Source organism: Bos mutus, chromosome 12 (assembly GCF_027580195.1).
Source record: "Bos mutus isolate GX-2022 chromosome 12, NWIPB_WYAK_1.1, whole genome shotgun sequence".
NCBI lineage: Eukaryota > Metazoa > Chordata > Mammalia > Artiodactyla > Bovidae > Bos > Bos mutus.
In genome coordinates, this window is record NC_091628.1 from 11754025 (window position 1) to 11775551 (window position 21527).

Below are 21527 nucleotides of genomic sequence, written 5' to 3' on the forward strand. Positions count from 1 at the left end.
CCTGGGAAGACCAAATTACTTCCATTCTTGCTGATTATATTCTCAGACAGTACGCACTGGAAATATAGCTCCATATAAAATAAGGATCTTAAATTAAAGTGGTTATGAGAGAAAGGAGTTGAAATATTTCTGTGATTTGAAAAGCAATTTCCTTAGGTTAAGCCTTTTCTAAAATATAAAAGCTAAATAATGTTTCTACTTTTAATATTACTTTAAAACTCTAATATTGATGATTTTCATAATTTATAGAGTTATCTTTTTTGTTGGGTATGCATAAAAATTTAATGAAAATTCATGGACTCTCTAAACTCATAAGCTTGTTGATTTGCTTGTCTTGGGAAGCTGACTGCCTATTTAATTTTAGCTCCATTTAGCAGTTACTGACAACTTTGTGATCCAACGGAAGCACTACTGGAGGAATGTAAAAATCAACTGGCAAGTTCCTTCTGAAAGTTTATAAGAAAGGAGCCCCTTATGTACGAACCCATGAGTATCATCCCATTTGAGTATAGGCTTCTTTCCAACTCTTTGCTCTAACTGAATTCCCGGTTCAAGAAGACCATTGCCAGTTTGCAGCTGGGACAGGTGCAGGCTTCAACACTTTCAGAGGTGACATGACTCTACCTTATCTGTTTCCTCAGTAGTACCTCTTCCCCTTTTCTTTTGCCTTTCTCTCTTAGCTGCCTTTCCATTGTCTTATTTCTGAAGGACCTTGTGGTTAGGTAGCTGTCATAATTCTCCTTGGGGAGTTAGTTAAAGGCTTGATTAAGCCAGGGGCATACTGGAGCCAAACTGTACTTGTTTGCAAGAGATGCTTGCTAAATAGTCATGGATTTTGTGAGCAGACGGTTAACCATTGGTAGCTTTAAATCAGTCATGGAGGAGTATTTACTCCCTGAAAACTGACAAAACAATAAACTGCACTCCCCTCCCCCTATCGCCCAGAGAGCTGGCCTATCAGCCCTCTCCTGGGTACTACTCTCCCCAGAGGGCCTTGCATTTTCTAAGGTGAGCGGAAATGCTGTTCAAAGTCTAGATTCAAAAGGAATTTCTATGGCTGGGATTTCTCTAACAACAATAAACAAAGGAAAAATCTTTAGAGGCCTTGCCCAACTGTTACCACATAGTCAAAGAGTTAGACCATCTTGATGAAAACAAGTTCTACTGATCCATGACTAGGAGATACGGTGAGGAATTATTTAAAAAAAATTTAAGAAGTATTGCTTTTCTGGGCCAAGGAAGATTCCCAAAGATACGTGTATGTATAACAGTCCTATAAAATGTGTATCATTCTATAACAGTGAGCCATTGAATCAGACTATTTTCAGAATTAGTGACCAAAGTCAAGGGTGGACGATGCTGCTTAAAAACAACAAAGAATTGCAAACTTCCACAGAAGAGCTGGAGGTAATGTAACTTGCAGTGAAAAACTAAACTTGCTAATAGAGTACCTGTTAAATAATCTTGTGGTTTCCAAAACCGGAAGTGGGCCTTAACATTCTTACCAAAATCTTAAAAAATCATAACTGTTGGACTTTTAGTTAAAGCAAAACCCAGGCCTAGTTACAGAAAATGACATTTACTCATACTCTAAGCATATCTTCCTTAAAAGGTTAGAGGTGCTTAATATTAACTAGTTATCCTTCCTATATATTTTTGTCTGTGCCACTATTTTCAAATAATCACTGTATCTATCGTGTGCCACACACTCTCTTAACCATAAGGATCAATATGTTCCATCCCACACTGTTTCAAAGAGTCTATCAATTTTTAAAGTATATACTTAAGGCAGTATTATTCAAAGGCCTCAAAGATATTCTACTAGTAAGAATGAAGGATTCGTTTCTGATTAGTTTATTGTGCTTGCTTGTGTTTGCATGCTCAGTGTGTGATCCTCTGTCCATGGGATTTCCCAGGCAAGAATACTGGAGTGGGTTGCCATTTCCTTCTCCAGGGGATCTTCCTGACCCGGGGATTGAACCTGTGTCGCCTGGCGGTAAAGGTGGAATCTTTACCACTGTGCCACTTGGGATAGTTTATTGTAACTAGACAATAACATTTGAAAGTTGTAATCTTTTAGCCTTCCTGCTCCCACAAGAATAGTCACCAGGAGCTTTTTTTAGAGAGAGATTATTTGCTTTTTGAGGAAAACTGTGGTCTAGTTTTAATAGCCTTCTTGGAAGGATCTGAATGTAACTAAATAAAAATATGGAAACTATGCTTTATAGAGAACACTTTATAACCCAGTCCGGGAACTTTTGCACATAACTAACCTGCGCTTCTGAAAACGTGGTCTAAAAGTAGTGAGTATGGGTCCTTAGTAGCGGCTCTCGAGCTACAGTCGTGGGGGCACTTGGAGTTTGCTGTTTCAGTTGTTTACTCTAATACAAACACCCCATACTATCAAAGCGCGTAAAATTAGTGAACACACGGTGTATTCAGCTCAAAAAATACTTCCTTTCAAGCTGTACTCACAAGAAAACTATCAATGAATGCATTCAACAAAAACTGAAACTCAAAGCAACAATGACTTTAAAGCTAATACCTCAAGAAGGCTGAAATGTATCAAAGTCATAAAGGGTAGGAATAAAGTATGCAATGGACAGAGTTGATCTAAAAGATAAACAGTTCTTTTGACACCAGGAAAAGGAATCAGGGAAAGATGGGGGTCAATAAGTGGTGAATGGCCTGGCAGGTTGTCTGCCTGACCTTCACTGTTGACCTAACGGAGCATCTCATGACCAATGAGAACCATCTAAAACAGGTATGTACAAACCTCCCCTACCAGCAGATCTGTGGCTTCTTTACACCCCCAGAGTGTAAACCAGGCCTTTTAATTTCTGTGATGGAAAGTAAGTCCATTTGGCCACTAGATGGAGATCAGGTTACTCTGCTGTTGACAGGGAAGCTGCTGGCAGTCAGTAAATGAGAAGCATGTTACTTAGAACCTAATTCTCTTTTCTCAGTACTTCTATGGAAGGTATTTTCCAAGCACGCAGATCAGGAGCAGATCTGTGTCCAATAAAAGGTCCATAATGAGCAACAGGCGGTGCTAGTGGTAAAGAACCCGCCTGCCAATGCAGAAGACATAAGAGATGCAGGTTCCATCCCCTGAGTCAGGAAGATCCCCTGGAGGAGGGCAGGGCAACCCGCTCCAGTGTTCTTGCCTGGAGAATCCCAGGGACAGATGATCCTCGCAGGCTAGAGTCCATGGGGTCGCAAAGAGACACGACTGAGGCAACTTAGCATGCAGCACAATGAGCAAGAGGCTGAAGGATCTATTAAGAAGGTAGCTGTAAAAGACACATTTTTGCTAAAGTATATATTTTCAGTATCAACAAAATGTATCACGGAATATCGGGAGATGGAAAAACACTGGATAACATCTACTCTCATTTTCCAAATGGAACTATCATTCCATTCTAAATTATGTAACTTTATTACTGAATAAACCTTATTTCTATGATAGCTGAACTTTAAACTGGAGACATAATGTTACACATTTCCCAGAAAATGTATAGTCTGTAGAAGGATCAGATAGTGCCCTACATACTATAGCAGAGTATTTTGATTATTTTTGAGATATTATATGCTATACTTCTGTGCATTTCTAACTTAGGAACTATACATGAAATTGCTCAGTCGTGTCTGACTCTTTGCAATCCCATGGACTGTAGCCTACCAGGCTCCTCTGTCTGAGTAATTTTCCAGGCAAGAGTACTAGAGTGGGTTGCCATTTCCTTCTCCAGGGGATCTTCCCGACCCAGGGATTGAACCCAGGTCTCTCCTGCATTGCAGGCAGATGCTTTACCATTTGAGCCACCAGGGAAGCCCAGAAACTATATATATGCACTCAATAAATAGTCAGTTACATAAAGACCAACAAAAAATTGAGAGAGTTACAGCTTCAGTTTCGTGTACATGGGTATGAGGAGAAACAAGCATGTTGTCTATCATGTACCAATCATCATGCTAGAGCTGGGAGCACAAAGGTGCACAGCAGCTTCAGGAAGTCACCGGGAAGAGGAGAGCTACAAGGTTAAAGCACACACAGGGGTTAACTTTTGTAGTGGTGAAGACTAGTTATCCAAATCATGAGTGATACTCCTTTTAAAAATTCTGTTGTGAAGGAAACTTAATTTAGGCCACAAACCTTAGCCATGGGGAAACCATGACCTTTGATCTCTGCAACACATGAGAAATTGAAATATAACCTAAGACATTCAAACACAATAGGGCTTCCCTAGTGGCTCAGCCAGTAAAGAATCTGCCTGCAATGCGGGAGACCTGGGTTCGATCCCTGAGTTTGGAAGATCCACTGGAGAAGGGAAAGGCTACTCACTCCAATATTCTGGCCTGGAGAATTCCATGGACTGTGTAGTCCATGGGCTTGCAAAGAGTCAGACCCAACTGAGTGACTTTTACTTTTCATCAATTGCTGTAATGAAAAAAGGACCTTAATTCAGACAAAGAAGAAACTAATTTTTAGAATAATAACATAAGCAGAACCATAGTTAATTAATTTTCTAATAACTGTTATGAATAGCAACCAACATCCAGTCTGTTACTGTGATAGATCCATTGCACTTAATGACATGTTTATTTTAGAGTAATGCATTTGTTTCAGCTTAATTGAATTAATATAGTCATACCCTTTCAAAAGACTTTGAGGTTGCTGGCCTGTATTTGTTTATGATTTTCAAAATGCTCCTATAAGCTAAAAAGATGTGTTACTCATTCATGCATACACAATATATGTATGTTTCTTCTCTAAGGGAAGTGATAAAAATAACCACATAAAATAGCAATTAATAATCAGATGTCAAAGTCTCTTATCTTATCGTCTGTATCACTAACTGGTTCTTTACAGAGCAGCACAGTTGGCAGGAACCTACCTTTCTTTTTGCTGGATAAGAATGAAATATAAACAAAGGAGTTTTCCTCTGAAGGTTAAAATAAATAAATTACAGATAAAACAAATCCTTTCATAACACGGTTTAGTATTTATGGGTACACAGCCTTCCACACTGTTCACATTAGTTGCAGACAGCAATCAGATTAGGTAGTGACTGAGTTACTTCTGGAGGGGTGGAGTTTTCTCCCTCTTTGGTGACCTGTTCCCATATTTCCTTCTAGTGCAGGTTTGGGTCTACTTATTACGACTGCTAAACTTCCATTCTCTGGAAATAAGAGAGCTGGTAAAAACACGCCTCTATGGGATGCATAATTCTGCTTATCTTCTCCAGTCTAAAGGTTCTGGCCTTAAAATAATGCGCTGCGTTTAGATGCTCGGGGTTTCTGTTTCCTTGGTAGCATGGGGGGATGCTGACGACGTGGCAGAACTGAGAACGGATACAAAGGTGGAGCTGGAAACTGATTAAAGCTTAAGGTTAAAAAATAAAAGTTGATGATTACATCTGCATGTTATGAGGTGAGGAACCTATATATTTAAGCGCTGACAGACAGAAAAGGCACATTTTTACTTTTTCACTATGTCAAATGATAGACTTGTCTTTTCCTGAGTCCCCACATTATTTTAGCTGTTTTAGCAAACTACATTTGAGTCTCTGGGCCAGAAGCTTCTATGACCGTGGCATCTGCAAATAATTGATAACTTAATGTTGCCCCCTCAAGAGGTAAGGTCAATTCAAGCGGTACCTGCATGTGTCTGTCACCTTCTCCAATCATGTTTCTCCATTCCATGAGTGACCGCTGCAGGTGCTCAAGGCCGGTTTCCCAAAGCCGGACACGGCCTCCCATATCAACAGTGACAACGCCACCTCTGCCCCACTCGGCCAGCAGTGCGTCTGTGTCCGAGATAGTAGACAGCCATGTGGTATATGGTGAGAGAGAGTCTGACCTGAAAAAGAATCACGGCGTTCAACCGATTGAAGCCCAGGGAATGATGCTAGTTCAGCTCAACTTACGTTCAACTTGCTGTAAAGAATTCTCATAGTTAAGCAACAAGAACCTGCTGTACAGCATAAGGAACTACACTCAATGTCTTATAATAACCTATAATGGAAAAGGATCTGAAAGAGAATATATATATGTATAACATATACATACATGTATATACATATGAGTGAATTTGCTGTACAATTGAAACTAATATAACATTGTAAATTAACCATACTTCAATAAGAAATATAATGTTTAAAAACACATTAAAAGCACATTAAAAACTAAGGGACCAACAGATTCATCTGGAAGGAAAAAATATATAGTTATTTACTGGTTATTTACATATTCTTTTTAAAATTTTTATTTTCTTCTCGCTCTGCGTGGGCCTCCTCTGTTTGCACAAGGGGGCCACTCTCCAGTCGAGGTCTCTGTTTGCACAAGGGGGCCACTCTCCAGTCGAGGTCCGCGGGCTTCTCACTGCGGTGCTTCTCTGGTTGTGGAGCACAGGCTCTTGAGTGTGTGAGCTTAGCTGCCCCATGGCATGTGGGATCCTCCCGGACTGGGGACAGAACCTGTGTCCCCCGCACTGGCAGGCGGATTCTCAACCAGCGGGCTATCAGGGAAGCCCGATTTACGTGTCTTGCATTTGTAGATCCTGGATGACATTTGCATTCACTGTCAGGAAGAAAGGAACTCTAAACCAACTCATACCTCAGTCTCCTGCAGAGCTGACTCACTTCCCAGGGGTCTAAGGTCTATGCTGAAACTCAAGTCTTGTTTATGTGTTTAACTGCATTTATTTGACATTTTGCCTTTTCTAAGTTAGATTGTTATATGGATTTATAATAAAGAGTTTATATATTTCTTATATGTTTCATGCATATACATATTTCTAATATATACAGTCAATTCAAGGGACGCAACTTTTCCCTGTAAGAGTCAACTGCACACTTCCTTTATCTGAGTATGGCTCTCACTATACAAAAGAAATACAGATTAGAAATTCTAATGACCACTGTTGGCTTTCTAAATATATCTGGTATTTTCTCTATAAAATAAATGGTCTAAAGAGATGGTCTGATCTGATAATTAAAACAATAAAGTATCACGGTAGATTTGCAGAAACCACAAAACTACTATATATTAGGTAAATTTTTATACTGAAGAAATCAAGACTACTTTAATCTTTTTATCAGTCTGCCTCAGTGGATACTAAACACAGAGTGACAAAGCCAGCTACTCTGAGATATGGAAATCTTAGAAAGTGTTTATATAAAGAGAATAACAACTGTAGGATGGACCAAGGGTTTCAGAGCTATAGGGTTGGCCAAAAAGCTTGTTCAGGTTTTTCCATTACATCTTTTTTTTTTTCCAGCATTAAATGCAATTGTACTTTTATTTTTCTAAATTGATAACTTAAATATGTGCATTTGTTGCTTTAATTTGCATTTCCATGAATAATACCAAGCTTGAGAATCTTGACCTATGTTTATTCTTAGTTGTTTTGGTTTCTGCTTCTTTTTTTTTTTTAATATAAATTTATTTAATTGGAGGCTAATTACTTTACAATATTGTATTGGTTTTGCCATGCATTGACATGAATCCGCCCCGGGTATACATGTGTTCCCCATCCTGAACTCCCCTCCCACCTCCCTCCCCATCCCATCCCTCTGGGTCATCCCAGTGCACCAGCCCTGAGCACCCTGTATCATGCATCGAACCTGGACTGGCGATTGTTTTACATACAATATTATACATGTTTCAATGCCATTCTCCCAAACCATCCCATCCTCGCCCTCTCCCACAGAGTCCAAAAGACTGTTCTATACATCAGTGTCTCTTTTGTTGTCTTGCATACAGGGTTATCGTTACCTTCTTTCTAAATTCCATATATATGTGTTAGTATACTGTGTTGGTGTTTTTCTTTCTGGCTTACTTCACTCTGTATGCTGCTGCTGCTGCTAAGTCGCTTCAGTCGTGTCCAACTCTGTGGGACCCCATAGACGGCAGTCCGCCAGGCTCCCCTATCCCTGGGATTCTCCAGGTAAGAATACTAGAGTGGGTTGCCATTTCCTTCTCCAATGCATGAAAGTGAGAAGTGAAAGTGAAGTCGTTCAGTCGTGTCCGACTCTTAGCAACCCCATGGACTACAGCCTACCAGCCTCCATCCATGGGATTTTCCAGGCAAGAGTACTGGAGTGGGGTGCCATCGCCTTCTCCATCACTCTGTATAATAGGCTCCAGTTTCATCCAGCTTATTAGAACTGATTCAAATGTATTCTTTTTAATGGCTGAGTAATACTCCATTGTGTATATGTACCACAGCTTTCTTAGCCATTCATCTGCTGATGGACATCTAGATTGCTTCCATGTCCTGGCTATTGTAAACAGTGCTGCGATGAACACTGGGGTACATGTGTTTCTTTCAATTCTGGTTTCCTCAGTGTGTATGCCCAGCAGTGGAATTGCTAGGTCAAATGGCAGTTCTATTTCCAGTTTTTTAAGGAATCTCCACACTGTTCTCCATAGTGGCTGAACTAGTTTGCATTCCCACCAACAGTGTAAGAGGGTTCCCTTTTCTCCACACCCTCTCCAGCATTTATTGCTTGTAGACTTTTGGATAGCAGCCATTCTGACCAGTGCGAGATGGTACCTCATTATGGTTTTGATTTGCATTTCTCTGATAATGAGTGATGTTGAGCATCTTTTCATGTGTTTGTTAGCCATCTGTATGTCTTCTTTGGAGAAATGTCTGTTTAGTTCTTTGGCCCACTTTTTGATTGGCTTGTTTATTTTTCTGGAATTGAGCTGCAGGAGTTGCTTATATATTGTTGAGATTCTTTGTCAGTTGCTTCATTTGCTATTATTTTCTCCCATTCTAAAGGCTGTCTTTTCACCTTGCTTATAGTTTCCACTACATCTTATAAAAAACTCAAATGAACTTTTTGGCCAACCCAATACTTTACAGTACTAGAAGGATTCAAGGCAACTTTTGATATAATAGAGGATTCATCTTACAGTGCTCTCTCAAAAAATACTTGCCTTAGGAAAAAAACTAGGTACAGATGGTGAAGTAAAAGCCCATTCAAGAATAATGAAATTTAATCACTTATGATGTGAGTAAATCTGCCACAAATGCTCAAGATGTATGATTCTATTGAGCACGGCACCTACTGGTTCCACACTTCACTCTCTGGCATGAAACTTTAAATTTACCAGAGCAATCTCTTCAATATGTCAAAAAAATTGCTGAAGAAGTCATATTTACTACAGCTTGCACACTACATCTAGAATCTCTTCTGTACCTTAAAAAAAAAAAAAAAAAAAGCACATTCCTCTTATCTATGATAACAAGGTCTTTAAGGAACACAGAGAATTACAGTAGAGCGAAGTCCAGATTTACACATACCCATATATTAGTGCTAAGTAGTATGGTCTTACAAATGCAACAAAAGTTTCAGGACTAACACTTAACTTGTACTGAGAGCAAAAGTGATATATTCCTTTTGGCCGTACAGTTACATATAGTTTTACTGTTTTCTATTATTTGAAGTTAGCCATCAAATGGAAAATTCCTGCTATCTAACAGAATACTAAATTTAAGCAAACCAGCAACAAAACTGAAACCCAGATGGGCTGTTCCCTTGGATTACACGTACACCAAAAACGGCAGCAGTTAATCTTGAGGGAAACTCAGGATATACTGACAATGAACAGACTCTAAAACACGTGGCACTTGAAATAAGGCAAGTTCCAATCGAGATGTTCTGTAAATGTAAAATTTATACTGGGTTTCAGAGACTCAGGAGAAAAAAGGAAAGCAAAATATCATTAAAATTTTTATATCAAATACGTGTCAAAATAGTTTATAATGGTAATAAAATACTATTAACAGTAATTTCACCGCTTTCTTTGTGCACTCTTTTACTTTGGCCACTAAGAACATAAAATCACATATATGCCTCACGTTCTGTTTCTATTGGACGGCACAGCACTAAATGAATGCAGCATGGTGACCAGCTGGCACTGGCTGCATTTATATATATAGCCGTTCTTCCAGGTATTATTTCTACGGCAGGTATAACATATGGTTCATACTGCAAGTTAACAGAGAAAAACACTAAAATATAAAGCTAAGGCTGGGGAAGAAATGAAGAGGAATACTGAAAAAATAATTATTGTGCTTTAGAAATGTAAAAAAAAAAGTTATTCTTTGATTTTGTTACTTGAACTGATAGTATATTTTAATGAACATGCAATGGAATAAGAAATTTCCCCAAGTGACTAAAAGCCATTTATCATTAAATTGACACATTGAGATGCTCCAGAAAGACATTCTTGTACACGTTAGGACAAGTAAATAAATCTATTTCTTTGAAAAATGATTTCATTATTCACATTTCTTGAACCGGCTAAATAAAGGGTCCTAAGAGATGAAACAGTGTTTCTGACTTATTTTGTATTGTCATACTGAGCGATGTTTTCTTTGGAAGCACGGAAGGCGGCTGGGGACAGACATGTGTCGCTGCCCTTGCTCTGAGAGTGGACGGCTCCCCAGGCTCCTCTGCCCAGGACTCCAGTGAGGCTTTAACCACTGTGTTCTGAGGCCTTGGCTGTTTGTAAGGGAGGACATGTGAGGGGCATGTGACATCAATCCATACAGAAGCAGGTGCACACCGAGGTTGAGGAAAAGGAGAGCAGGCGTGGATGCATCCAGAAGGGGATGGGCTGGAGATGGGGACACAGGTGTTTTCAAGGAAGAGATGGTATATCATTGGTCGTCTTTTTATATATGCCCTGACTCTAACTAGTTTGAATGCTTTGCTTCCACTGCTGAACAGCAATAAACCACTGGCAATAAATCTATTCCAAATCTCTAGAATCCTTTGACTATTGTATGGCCTTCATGACTGTAGATACACAGTTATATTTATAAAAAAATATATTTAAAAAATGAGATTTAAATTCCTTTGACATCTTGAATACATTTACCTCAGAAAATTAATGTATGAAGTCAATAAATATGAAAATTTTTTCAGTGATAAAAATGCTGTTTCAAAAAGTTTTATCATAAGGATAGATAAAAAAAAAAAATGAACACTTGAAGGCTGTTAAGACTTAAACCTAGGTAACATTTGAACATTTTTCCAATGTTCAAATAAAAATGGCAGAGCAGCAAGATAAAAACAAACTGTAACTATATATATATCTATATATATATATATGAAAGAAAGAAAAAGAGCCTGCTATTTAAGGAAGCAAAAAGCACACATTTATTCAGGGTACTTGGTAAGAATTCATTCTTTTTTTTTTTTTTTTAATCTGACATAGAAGCTAAGAATGAAAATGAAAATGGATTACCTGGGAATTGGGATGTATCGAAGTCTCTTGGACTGGAGATCGGTAACTTCTATATACCCAGCTGTCTGTGGAGGGGTAACATCTGCAAAGAAGTCAAGACACAAGCCGAGTGTTAAATTACTGCCTGATATAAAAACAGGACCCAAATAAAGCACAGATGCTGCTTAAAATTAAGCAGCTTAAAATGCTGCTTAAATGAAATTATCATTCGCCTAGAACAGAACTCTGGGACCCACTTCACAAGGTCCGGGGCTGACCAATTCCAGTCTTGAGGTTAGACGCTCAGTTATGCTTTTGTCAGGAAAACACAGAGACTGTCAGATAGATGTATGTTACGCTGTGATTCTTTAGCGTCAGAGAATTATCTAAGTTCCTTTCATTTTCTTTGATATTAATAGCTTCCCGAGATGGGTCAGTGTTTTAGCACTTAAGAGTTTATCTGAAAATATTTCATCGCTGGAATTCTTTTTCCTTCCTAGAAACTTACAAGAGTGATGGTATAACACAGTGGAATCAGCACCGACTTGAAACTGGAGTGGCCTGGTAGACAATCCTGGCTTGAAATTTCCTAACTATGATTTACTATGGCCAAGTTAGTTCTCTGAGACCTGCTTTCATCATTTGCCAAATGAGGATAAGAAGAGCATCTGAGAATCATAAACATTATTTGCACACCATTAGTAGTTGCTCCACAGTGGCTGTTATTATTAGGAGCCCTCAAGACAGGAAAAGGTGAGGTGAGGACCGGGGCAGTGGGGCAGGACTCTGGGTCATGAAGAATGTGAAAAGGCGGGGAAGGAGAAGGTAATGTGATATGGGGGCCAGAGTCCCCAGCTCCAATTCTAGTTGTTTCCCCGAAAATTCTGGGAGTTTACTGACTTTTCCCCCAAATCCCCGAGTACCACCATCACCCTCATCATCACCAGTTGGCAGCACTGTGTCAGGAATCCTGCCTGTCTTTTTAGTTTTTCATTAATTGCGTGCTATGCTGCTGTGCTCAGTTGCCCAGTCGTGTCTGACTCTCTGCGACCCCGTAGCCTGCCAGGCGCCTCTTCCATGGGATTTTCCAGGCAAGAATACTGGAGTGGGCTGCCATTTCCTACTCCAGGTGATCTTCCTGACCCAGGGATCGAACCCACATCGTGTGCATCTCCTGCTTTGGCAGGTGGATTCTTTACCGCTGCGCCACCTGGGAAGTCCTGTTAATCACCTTTTTTTTTTTTTTTTGGCTGCACCACCCAGCACGTGGGATCCCAGTTTCTGACATTGGAAGCTCAGAATCTTAACCATTGGACCGCCAGGGAAGTCCCTGTTTGGGACTTATAGATAGCGTTTTTAATACTGACAACTACAAAGGCCTTGGATTCTTTTTGAGAGATGAGAAAGCGGAGACTTACAGAGGTGGTATAATAATGGACTTGGAGAGTGATAGAAAAAGCCTTCAAAATCAGGCCTTCCTTCTGGCTTTAAAATCTCTGCTCTGCCCACTGCTCCACACAGCTTCTACCTGAGCTGATCATAGGGCAACGATTTTAAAATAGCCTTATTTTTACAACATCTTGGCCTCCAATGTCTCTTAAAAAAAAAAAACAAACCACAAACCTACAAAGAAACCATACTCTTAAAGATTTTTGTCTGTTTTCTATCTCCTATTACAATTTCTTTTTTTTTTCACATTGTAACAAAGTTTTCTCTCTCTACTATGCAAGGTCAGCTATAAGTCCAGCCAACTTTAAAGGTACTTCAAAGATACTTGTTTATGTGTCTACCCTTTTTAAAAAAATTTTAATTAATTTATTTTTAATTGAAGAATAATTGCTTTATAATATTATGTTGGTTTCTGCCATACATCAGTATGAATCAGCCATAGATATACCTATGTCCTCTCCCTATTGAACCCCCACCCCACCTCCCATTCCCACCCCACCCCCAGGTTGTCACGGAGCCCTGCATTTGGGCTCCCTGTGTCACGCAGCAAATGCTGGGTGACACTGGTCACCTATTTTACATATGGTAATGTACGTTTCAGGGCTACTCTCTCAATTCATCCCACCCTCTCCTTCCCCCACTGTGTCCACAAGTCTTCATGTTTTTGTCTGCATCTCCACTGCTGCTGCTGCTAAGTCACTTCAGTCGTGTCTGACTCTGTGCGACCCCATAGCCGGCAGCCCACCGGGCTCCCCCATCCCTGGGACTCTCCACTGCCGCCCGGCGAACAGGTTCATCAGTACCGTCTTTCTAGATTTCGTATGCATGTGCTAATACACAGTACTTTTCTCTTTCAGACTTACTTCACTCTGTATGACAAGCTTCAGGTTTCACCCACTTCATTAGAATGGACTCAAATGCATCCTTTTTTACAGCTGAGTCATACATATTCCACCGTATATATGTACCACATCTTCTTTACCCATTCATCTGTCAGTGGACATCTAGGTGGCTTCCATGTCCCAGCTACTGTAAGCAGTGCTAAGATGAGCACTGAGCTATATCTGTCTTTTCCAATTATGGTTTCCAGTGTTCTTGCCTGGAGAATCCCAGGACGGTGGAGCCTGGTGGGCTGCCGTCTATGGGGTCGCACAGAGTCAGACATGACTGAAGTGACTTAGCAGCAGCAGCAGGGAATATGAACAAGAGTGGGATTGTTGGTCACATGGTACTTTTATTCCTAATTTTTTAAGGAATCTCCATACTGTTTTTCATAGTGGCTGAATCAATTTACATTCCCACCAAGAGTGCAATAGGGTTCTCTTCCCCATACCCTCTCCAGGATTTACTGTCTATAGAATTTTTTGATGGTGGCCATTCTGACCAGTGTGAGGTGATACCTCATTGTAGTTTTGATTTGAATTTCTCTAATAATGAGTGATGTTGAGCATCTTTTCATGCGTTTACTAGTCATCTGCATGTCTTCTCTGGAGAACTGTCTGTTTAGGCCTTATGCTCACTTTTTGATGGGGTTATTTTTCTTGTATTGAGCTGCATGGGCTGTTTGTATATTTTGGAGATTGATCCTTTGTCAGTTGTTCCATTTGCTATTATTTTCTCCAATTCTGAGGGTTGTCTTTTCACCTTGTTTACAGTTTCCTACATTGTGCAAAAGCTTTTAAGTTTAATTAGGTCCCATTTGTTTCTTTTTGTTTTTATTTCCATTACTCTAGCAGGTGGGTCATAGAGGATCTTGCTGTGATTTATGTCAAAGAGTGTTCTGTCTATGCTTCCTTCTAGGAGTTTTACATCTAGGTCTTTAATCCATTTTGAGTTTATCTGTGTGTGTGGTGTTAGGAAATGTTCTAATTTCATTCTTTTACATGTAGTTGTCCAGTTTTCCCAGCATCACTTATTGAAGATATTCTCTTTTCTCCATTATCTCATTAACATTTCTGATTAGAATGAGAAACCTAGAATGTCCACATTGAATTTGTCCAATGTAGTTTACAAAAGAATAAGAAGCTTGGCATTTGAATTTCCTGTTCGCAACTGAAGGTTTTCAAGACGGCCACCTGACAGCCTCAACATCTCTCTTATTTATTCAACAAACACGGGTGAGCATCTCTACATGAAGCACTGAGGAAGAGGGGAAAAAGACGCGTGTGGTTCTTGACTTGTCTGAGGAGCCCACAGCATAAAAAAGAAAGTGCCCTTTTTTCTTTTCTTTGAAAAATAGAGGGGTGGGATGGGATGGGAGGTGGGAAGGAGGTTCAAGAGGAAGGGGACACATGTACACCTATGGCTGATTCATGTTGATGTATGGCAGAAACCAACACAGTATTGTAATGTGATTACCCTCCAATTAAATAAAAGCAAAAAAAAAAAAAAAAATCATTGTGAGCCTTTAGGAACTTGGGAAGGATTCCAGGATGGGAAGCATAGCCCTGTGGTCCTGTGTGAGCTGCGCATCTAGGCAAGAAGTGGTCCTAGGGGGCATACAGGGGCAGGAGGAAAGGAAGGTAGTGTCCAGGGACAGCAGGGGGTAAAGAAAGCCAGTTACTGTGGTAACCGGACCACCCGGCTGAATTGGCCATCCCCAGATGGCCATTCGTATACAGCCAATATGCTTACTGTAAGTCATGCACTGCTGGGCACTGGAAACGCTGCCTGGGATATAAGGTCAGTCTTGGCCGAAGTTTTGCACCATATATCATTTTTGACAGATCCTCCCTCTAGGACCTAACTGAAGTGGGTTGAATTATTCATAGACCCTGGGTTCTTTGCCAAAAATGACCAGCTACTGAAGTGGTTGGGATGACTAGCTCCGCCTAGCTAATCAGTGCGTTTGGCCTGCCACTTACACGCTCTCTTCCATAAGAAGTAGCAGGAAGCTGCGCCACCACCACCGCTGCCTTTGGGCTTCCCACGAAAACAAAGTAAGCCAACTTATTTTAAATATCGTTTTTCCTACAGCCTTTTTTCCTTCCCCCACTGTGCAAGTTAATTCCATGGCATAAAGAGGATGAGGAAATCCAACAGTGGCTCTGTCTGTCTCAGTGAGGAGAAAGCAAGAATGTTATCCTTCATGCTAAAAAGTATTGTCGTGCATCAGAAAAGGCAATTAGTGGCTGAAAAGGACTTTAAGGGTAGGTTGCTTCCCAGGTAGCACTAGTGGTAAAGAACCTGCCTGCCAATGTAAGAGACATAAGAGATTCTGGTTCGCTGGGTCAGAAAGATCCCGTCCCCTGGAGGAGGGCATGGCAACCCACTCCAGTATTCTTGCCTAGACAATCCCAGGGACAGAGGAGCCTGGCAGGCTATGGTCCACAGGGTCCCAAAGACTTGGACACGACTGATGTGACTTAGCACAGTGATGGTGGTAATGGTAAGGCTTGAAAAATAATCAGAAGTGAAGTTTTCGGATTTGAAAATAAATCCGTGTAGAATATATGATTGAATTAAGGAAGTAAAAACCATGGCCAGATTTCCCTCCAAACTTAGCCAAATCCTTGTCTATCCATTTTAAATGTTTGAACACTGTAGAGAGGATGGAGGTTAAGTAAATTTCCATTACATTTGTAATCCAGGTGGATTTAGAAGAGAGGTATAAATTACATTTAGGGATTAGTTCCCTAACGATTAAAGGGAAGTCCTTGCCACAGTGTTCAGAGCACAGTTCCCATGAACAGTGGGGACAGCTTGGAGGCACAGCATCAAGGTTCAGAGGGGGTAGAAAAACTGTCAGGCAAAATAACCAAGAGCATTTTCAGAAGGAAGATGAAATTATATAAAAAATTCACTCCTTCGAGCAATGTAATTTGATGTATATGTGCTCCCTACTGTACTAGGTTTCAAGAACTTCTGTGTTCACAGATTCAAAGATTGATGTGTGCCCTGTAATTGGGGTGATACCAAATCTTTGAATTTATTCAAAGTTCAAACAACGGCATGTTGCTTTCAATCAAGAGTCATTACTTTGTGTTTAAAGAGCTGAAGCCTATGATTTAAAGGGGTGGGGGAAGCTAACATATAACTAGGGGAAAAACGATTGGAAGAAAGAACTAAATGCCCCCCCCAGCCCCCGCCAATCTGCATCAACCACGAGTTACACCCTCTTTGTCAAAGCCACCAGGAGAGTAGCCTTTACAGCTTCTACTGATTTATTTAATAAAAGGCTTATTCACATGTGTTCCTGACTAATCAGGTGCCTGGACTGTATTTACTTGAAAAAATTAGTTTGAATTATCATCAGAGACCTAAAGGCTCACAGATTGAAGAGTCAAACAGGCTGAAAGAAAAAATCATCAGCCCCAATTCACGCCTCTCATACCTCACTTTCTACTACCAGAGATACTTTCAACTTTATAAACCTGTTTCTTTGGTGTTCACCTTTATCCTTCTGGTACTGTCTTGATGTTTTACTTTTAGGCATTATTCATCAACTTCCCATCATGTAGGATGAGAGTTTAACTCTTTTTCACACACCCCCTTCCCCTGCCTGGGCGTCCCTGGTGGCTCAGTGGTAAAGAATCTACTTGCCAATGTAGGAGACCCAGGTTTGATCCCTGGGTCAGGAAGGTCCCCTGGGGAAGGAAATGGCAACCCACTCCAGTATTCTTGCCTAGAGAATCCCATGGACAGAGGAGCCTGGTGGGCGGGCTACAGTCCATGGGGTCACAAAAGAATCTGACACAACTCACTGACTACACAAAACTTCCCTTGCCTAACACCCCATTTCCTATCCCCCAATGTATTTATGTGATACCTTGATGCCCTTTGAGTCTTCATATATATATGAAGGTCCGTATTGTCAGAGCCATGGTTTTTCCAGTAGTCATGTATGGCTGTGAGAGTTGGACCATAAAGAAGGCTGAGTGCCAATGAACTGATGCTTTTGAACTGTGGTGTTGGAGAAGACTCTTGAGAGTCCCTTGGACAGCAAAGAGATCAAGCCAGTCCATCCTAAAGGAAATCAACCCTGAATATTCACTGGAAGGACTGATGCTGAAGCTGAAACTCCAATACTTTGGCCACCTGATATGAAGAACCGACTCACTGGAAAAGACCCTGATGCTGGGAAAGATTGAAAGCAGGAAGAGAAGGGGGTGACAGAGTATCAAATGAGTAGATGGCATCATTGATTCAATGAACATGAGTTTGAGCAGATTCCGGGACATAGTGAAGGACAGCCTGGCGTGCTGCAGTTCAGGGGGTCATAAAGAGTCAGACACGAGTGAATGACTAAACAACAACAACAACAACAATCTCTATGGAACTCCCATTCATGTGCATTTTTTCCCTTCTGGTTAACCTGTCTTACATCAATTTAATTATCAGACCAATCAAAAAACCCGAAGGGAAGAAGGGAAAAATTTCCCACCCCCACACCAAACTCTAGTCAGGCTTTTCTGAATCCTCCTCTCAGTTAGGTACACACTTTTGGCCTTCTATGTTCATCTAAGCATTGTCCAGTTTCAGCAAGAATAAAGTTCAGCTAGCTTAACCAGAAACCTCAACCTGGACATCTGGCAGAGTTCCTGATCCTCTGCTGCTGCTGCTAAGTTGCTTCAGTCGTGTCCGACTCTGTACGACCCCATAGACGGCAGCCCACCAGGCTCCTCCGTCCCTGGGATTCTCCAGGCAAGAACACTGGAGTGGGTTGCCATTTCCTTCTCCAATGCATGAAAGTGAAAAGTGAAAGGGAAGTCGCTCAGTCATGTCCGACTCTTAGCAACCCCATAGACTGCAGCCTACTAGGCTCCTCCGTCCATGGGATTTTCCAGGGAAGAGAACTGGAGCGGGGTGCCATTGCCTTCTCCGTCCTGATCCTCTACCCTTTCCCAAATAAAGTCTGATCACCCTGGTCTGCCTGCAGCAGGGATCCTGTTAGGTTGATTTAGTCAGAATCCTCCATTACCTCTGATTCCCTCTTAGTAATTTTGCATCCACTCATCCCCACTAACAAAACTGAAGGATCTCTACTACCTGATTTTAAGACAAACTATGAAGTAGTAATCAAGAAAGTATGGTGTTAATGAGACACAAAGATCAATTGAATACAAATGCAAACTCAGAAAGAAACACACATATGTCGTCAGTTGCTTTTCCACAGAGCTCCAAAGATAATTTAATGGAAAAAGGATAGTCTTTTCAGTAAATGATGTTAAACAATTGACTATTTCCATGAAAAACAATGAGCCTTAATCCACACCTTATACCATAAAGAAAATTAACTTGATCATATACTAATGCATATATACAGAATCTAGAAAGACGGTACCAAAGAATTTATCTGCAGGCCAGGAGTGGAGAAACAGACATAGAGAATAAACTTATGGGCATGGGGAGAGGGGAGGAGAGGGTGAGATGTATGGAGAGAGTAATATGGAAACTTACATTACCATATGTAAAATAGATAGCCAACGGGAATTTGCTGTATAGCTCAGGGAACTCAAACAGGGACTCTGTATCAACCTAGAGGGGTGGGATGGGGAGGAAGATGAGAGGGAGGTTCAAGAGGGAGGGGACATATGTACACCTACGGCTGATTCATGTTGAGGTTTGACAGAAAGCAACAAAATTCTGTAGAGCAATTATCTTTCAATTTAAAAATAAATTAATTGAAAACATTAACCTAGAGTATAAATCTAAGTGCAAAATCTAGAAATATGAAATCTCTAAAAGAAAATGGGAAATTTGGGCCTGTCACCAAAATGGAAGAATATGTTTGGAAAACATGTATCTGATATATTAGACTTGTATCTAGACTATATAAACCCAAGTACTCAAAAAAGTCATTAAAAAGAAAGCAAGTAACCCAGTTCAGAAAGTGGGCAAAGGATCTGAAGAGACATTTCACTAAAGAAGATAGACATGAAAAGATGCTCAACATCATGTGGGACTAGGGAAAATGCAGATTAAAATCACAATGAGAGAGTCAGCAATAAAAAGGAGCAAACAACTGGTACATACAATGTAAATTATTTGCAAACATATAATATTAAGTGAAAGAAACCAGACTCGAAGTGCCACATACTGTGTGATTCCATTTATGTGACATCCTGAAAAACGCAAATGAATAAGGGCAGAAAAAAGATCAGTGCGGGGTTGGGGGTAGGGCTTGATGGCAGAGTGGCATAGGGGAGGTTTAGGGGAGATGGAACTGTTCACCGTCAGTTATGGTGATGGTTACACAACTGGACGTGTTGTGAAGCTCACAGCACTATACACCAAAACAGTGAATTTTACTGTTTGTAAACTGGACCTTACATCACCAGATGGTCAATACCAAAATCAGACTGATTATATTCTTCGCAGCCAAAGATGGAGAAGCTCTATACAGTCAACAAAAACAAGACCAGGAGCTGACTGTGGCTCAGATCATGACCTCATTATTGTTAAATACAGACTTAAATTGAAGAAAGTAGGGAAAACCACTAGATCTTTCAGGTATGACCTAAATCAAATCCCTTATGACTACACAGTAGAAGTGAGAAACAGATTTAAGGGATTAGATCTGATAGACAGAGTGCCTGATGAACTATGGATGGAGGTATGTGACATTGTAGAGGAGGCAGTGAATAAGGCCATTCCCATGAAAAAGAAATGCAAAAAGGCAAAATGCTTGTCTGAGGAGGCCTTACAAAAAGCTGAGAAAAGAAGAGAAGCAAAAAGCAAAGGAGAAAAGGAAAGATATAGTCATTTGAATGCAGAGTTCCAAAGAATACCAAGGAGAGATAAGAAAGCCTTCCTCAGCGATCAATGCAAGAAATAGAGGAAAACAATAGAATGTGAAAGACTAGAGATCTCTTCAAGAAAATTAGAGATACCAAGGGAACATTTCATGCAAAATGGGCACAATAAAGGACAGAAATGGTATGGACCTAATAGAAGCAGAAGATATTAAGAAGAGGTGGCAAGAATACACAGAAGAACTATACAAAAAGATCTTCATGACCCAGATAACCACGATGCTGTGATCACTCACCTAGAGCCAGACATCCTGGAATACGAAGTCAAGTGGGCCTTAGGAAGCATCACTACGAACAAAGCTAGTGGAGGTGATGGTATTCCAGTTGAGCTATTTCAAATCCTAAAAGATGATGCTGTGAAAGTGCTGCACTCAATATGCCAGCAAATCTGGAAACCTCAGCAGTGGCCAAAGGACTGGAAAAGGTCAGTTTTCATTCCAATCCCAAAGAAAAGCAATGCCAAAGAATGTTCAGTTGCACTCATTGCACATGCTAGCAAAGTCATGCTCAAAATTCTCCAAGCCAGGCCTCAACAGTATGTGATGTTCAAGCTGGTTTTAGAAAAGGCAGAGGAACCAGAGATCAAATTGCCAAAATCTGTTGGATCATCAAAAAAGCAACACAGTTCCAGAAAAAATGTTTACTTCTGCTTTATCGACTATGCCACAGTTTGATCACAACAAACTGTGGAAAATTCTTCAAGAAATGGAATACAAGACCACCTTACCTGCCTCCTGAGAAATCTGTATGCAGGTCAAGAAGCAAGAGTTAGAACTGGACGTGGAACAACAGACTGCTTCCAAATTGGGAGGGGGAGTATAGTATATCAAGGCTGTATATTGTCACCTTGCTTATTTAACTTCTATGCAGAGTACATGATTAGGAACGCTGGGCTGGATGAAGCACAAGCTGGAATCAAGATTGCCGGGAGAAACATCAATAACCTCAGATACGCAGTTGACAACACCCTTATGGCACAAAGAAAAAAGAGCCTCTTGATGAAAGTGAAAGAGGACAGTGAAAAAGTTGGCTTAATACTCAAGATTCAGAAAACTAAGATCATGGCATCTGGTGCCATCA

The 21527-nt window shown here is 40.5% G+C and overlaps 1 protein-coding gene across 1 annotated transcript in view; it reads right to left on the minus strand.

The window, feature by feature from the left end:
- VWA8 (von Willebrand factor A domain containing 8) overlaps window positions 1-21527 on the minus strand; it is a 384198-nt gene that overhangs the window by 115790 nt on the left and 246881 nt on the right. Inside the window, exons 36-37 of the mRNA XM_070380245.1 lie at window positions 11266-11347; window positions 5659-5860 (exon numbers count right to left, since the gene is read on the minus strand). Of these exons, the coding sequence (XP_070236346.1) occupies window positions 5659-5860; window positions 11266-11347 (284 nt within the window). The remainder of the gene's footprint in view (window positions 1-5658; window positions 5861-11265; window positions 11348-21527) is intronic.